The 3,198-nt window shown below is 49.7% G+C and overlaps 1 protein-coding gene across 1 annotated transcript in view; it reads left to right on the plus strand.

The window, feature by feature from the left end:
- Positions 1–2,422, plus strand: part of OGFOD2 (2-oxoglutarate and iron-dependent oxygenase domain containing 2) — a gene marked incomplete at its 5' end in the record, with an annotated part of 4,072 nt that extends 1,650 nt beyond the window's left edge. The window contains 3 exons of the mRNA XM_010179742.1: positions 629–753; positions 1,196–1,453; positions 2,117–2,422. Coding sequence (XP_010178044.1) covers positions 629–753; positions 1,196–1,453; positions 2,117–2,392 — 659 coding nt within the window. The remainder of the gene's footprint in view (positions 1–628; positions 754–1,195; positions 1,454–2,116) is intronic.
- Positions 2,423–3,198: the final 776 nt, after the last annotated feature.

A 3,198-nucleotide genomic window follows, 5' to 3' on the forward strand; every position in this document is an offset into this window, starting at 1 on the left:
ACAAAATGTAGAGGTGAAACTGCAGAGTTGTCTCCTTTTCTCAAGACAAAACAAAAAGGACACAAGCATTGTGTATGTGCAGGGCTCCTGGATATGTCCAGGGCACAATTTCCAGACAGGCTTTTCAGGCATCTCATCTCTATCCTTGATACTGAGCTCCCCTTACACAGACCTTTAGGGCTGCACCCTGACAGGCAGCTCAGAGGGCCTGGTCTTACCAGACAGTTGGCACGGGACGAGTGAATCCCTCAGCCCTTACATGACCTGGAGTCTCCTCCTTCCAGGAGGCTGCATTCAGACTGCCTGCCATGAGCCCTTGGTTCACCACACTTCCTCTAGACCCTCTCAAAACATTCCCTTGCCACATCCAGCAGGCATTTAAATCCGTGTCAATCAATTCCCACCTGATGGGGAAGCTTGGAAATCAGAGGCCAGCATGAAAAACAACAAATAGATCCCAGAGCCCATCCTGGGGAATGGTCCCAGCCCTTTGAGCAGCCTGAGCCCAAAGTGAAGCTCACAGACCCGTTCTTACTGACATCACACAGTACAGCTCCACAGCACGACAGCCAGGAGCGCTCTCGCCTGTTGCTTTCCCCAGCAAACGGCGTCTCCCTTCTCTTGACAGATAAGAGGATCCATCGGCTCCCGGTGTTCACGGAGGAATTCTGCCAGGCCTTTATGGATGAGCTGGAGAACTTTGAGCAGTCGGACATGCCTAAAGGCAGGCCCAACACTATGAATAACTATGGGGTACGACTTACTAGCTCTTGTGCTTCTTCAGGGGGTTGTTCACAAGCAGACTCCATTTACCTCCTCATTTCACGTTCTTCTCTTCCAAAATGCCTGTAATTTGAGCACAGCGCAGTGTGAGTACAGCCCCCAGTGAAGTGAAAGGGTTGAGAGTGTGTTACACAAAGAGACAGGGGGATGGGAGTTGGTGTATCAGACCAAAGAGCACCTTGAGCAATGCACATTTAAATCAAGGAGTCAGTTTTTAAAGAACACTCAACTTTTGATCTTACTCCATCTGCTCCCCATCGCTTTTCCACCTTGATCCTCCTTCCTTTGCCTGTAGCTGGAGCCTTTGCTCCTCAGTTCTTGAGGTGAGCAAGCAGCGGGGTTGGAGAACAAGACAGCTGTAATGAAGCAGCAGATGCAGTTGCTCAGCTCTTCCCATCTCTCTTTGAGACAGGTTTTGCTAAACGAGCTTGGGATGGATGAAACTTTCATCACACCCCTGCGTGAAAAATACCTGCGGCCCATCACGGCGCTGCTTTACCCTGACCTGGGGGGTGCTTGTCTGGACAGCCACAAAGCATTTGTTGTCAAGTACTCGCTACATGAAGATCTGGATTTGAGCTCTCACTATGACAATGCCGAAGTCACCTTAAACGTTTCACTGGGAAAAGACTTCACAGAAGGCAACTTGTACTTCGGAGATTTCAGCCAGGTACTGAGCATATTCCTAATCGACTGCAATTCTCCTCCCGTCTATCCCCTCACCCCCAAAGTTTCAAGGCATTAACTGTGTCCTAAAACACAACTACTCCTGGCAGTCAAACCTGCTCTGACCCTTCTCCTTTTTAAAAATGTCTTGGTTATACAGGAACCTTTTCTGCGACAAGCACATTACCAATATTCAAGCTAACTGCAGCCAATTCAAAGAGTGGACAGAGACAGATACTGTAACAAACTGGAGTGATACAAACCAGCCTGTCTGTCCCCAGCTGCAGTAATGGGCAGGGAGGTGCTGAGAGAGAGAAGTGATTTATCTCAGATGAGAATTAAATTTGTAGCCCTCATTTCCAGGGAAACTTTTGGCAAGAGAGGGGTAAAAGCACTCATATACTGTTGAAACAGGTTTTTTGATTGAAACTCTGTTTTTACCTTCCCTCTGGACCTGGCACTGAGAGTGTCTTGCTGAAAAGCATTTTTACTAAACTGCTGCCCAGCTACTGCTGAATGGGCTGCATTTCAGAGGCACAGTGAGTCCTCTCCATGTTGCTCACTCGGTGCTGCGGGTGAGGAGGTGACAAGTAAGAGTTTCAACTATTTAAGCATTGTTCTGCTGGGGACTCTGGTGTAATGCTGTGTCCACCTGCCTTTATTCCAGGATCCTACCCCCGTGCCAAAGTACATAGAGATCGAACATGTGGGAGCCCAGGGGCTGTTACACCGTGGAGGGCAGATCCACGGGGCACTTCCCATTGCCTCCGGGGAACGCTGGAACCTCATCATTTGGATGCGATCGTCTGCCATCCGCAACCAGCTCTGCCCCATGTGCAACAAGAAACCTGAGCTGGTGGAAGCAGAGGGGTTTGGAGATGGGTTCACAGAAACCCTCGAAGATGATGCACCCGAGACCGTGAATCTCTGTTCCTTGTGGTAGCAGATGGCAGGGCCTGATCTCTCCAGCCCAAGTTGCCTGAAGCTCCTTTCTGACCCCTCAGACTGCACTGACAGACTCTGCGGTGGGTGCACGAGTCATGTCAGAGGTAGCTATCGCCTTGGAAAGTGATGCAAAACCAGTCCTGCTGGGGCGAGGGAAGCCAGCGGCGTGGACAGCTGAACGTGCTGGGACTCAGCTCGCCAGAGCTCACGCTTGGGCTGGGGACTGCTTGTAAGATGTAGAAAGCCTTAACGCTGATTCACTGCCAAGGCTCTGTAAATAATTTCTGGCATACAGGGAAAACCCCCAGAGCTGCTTGGCCTTTGTGAAGATCTCTGTGCTAACAGCAGCACCATGGACCCACTGTAAATGGAAAAGAATGGTACAATAAAACCCCACACTTACCATCTGTCTGCTGTTCACAGACCTCCTGGCCTCTTCCAGGGGAAGGGGAAGAGCTTTTTGTTGCTGGGTGACACTGAAAGATCTGCTCAAAAGCGAGATACAGGTGATCGAGGACAGGTAGCTGGGAATGGCATGGAATTATCATCAGGCTTAGAAAAATCCATCAGGAGCAATGCAGGAAGAGCTGATCCCACAGGGTGGCTGAGAGGATCTCTGAGGGCTTCCACAAGCTCTTTGGAACAGAAATTTCCCTTTCAAAGTTAGCATCGACGTTATTAAATGAGCAAAAACAGGCTCCAGAGACAAAGCTCCGGGAGCTACCTGCTACATAGCAAAACATTCCAGAGGAAGGCAAGAGCATGCATTTAACTCTCTTCCCTTAGTTATCTGAGCAAGTGAGA

This window comes from Mesitornis unicolor, unplaced genomic scaffold (assembly GCF_000695765.1).
Source record: "Mesitornis unicolor isolate BGI_N332 unplaced genomic scaffold, ASM69576v1 scaffold41892, whole genome shotgun sequence".
NCBI classification, from domain to species: Eukaryota; Metazoa; Chordata; class Aves; order Mesitornithiformes; family Mesitornithidae; genus Mesitornis; species Mesitornis unicolor.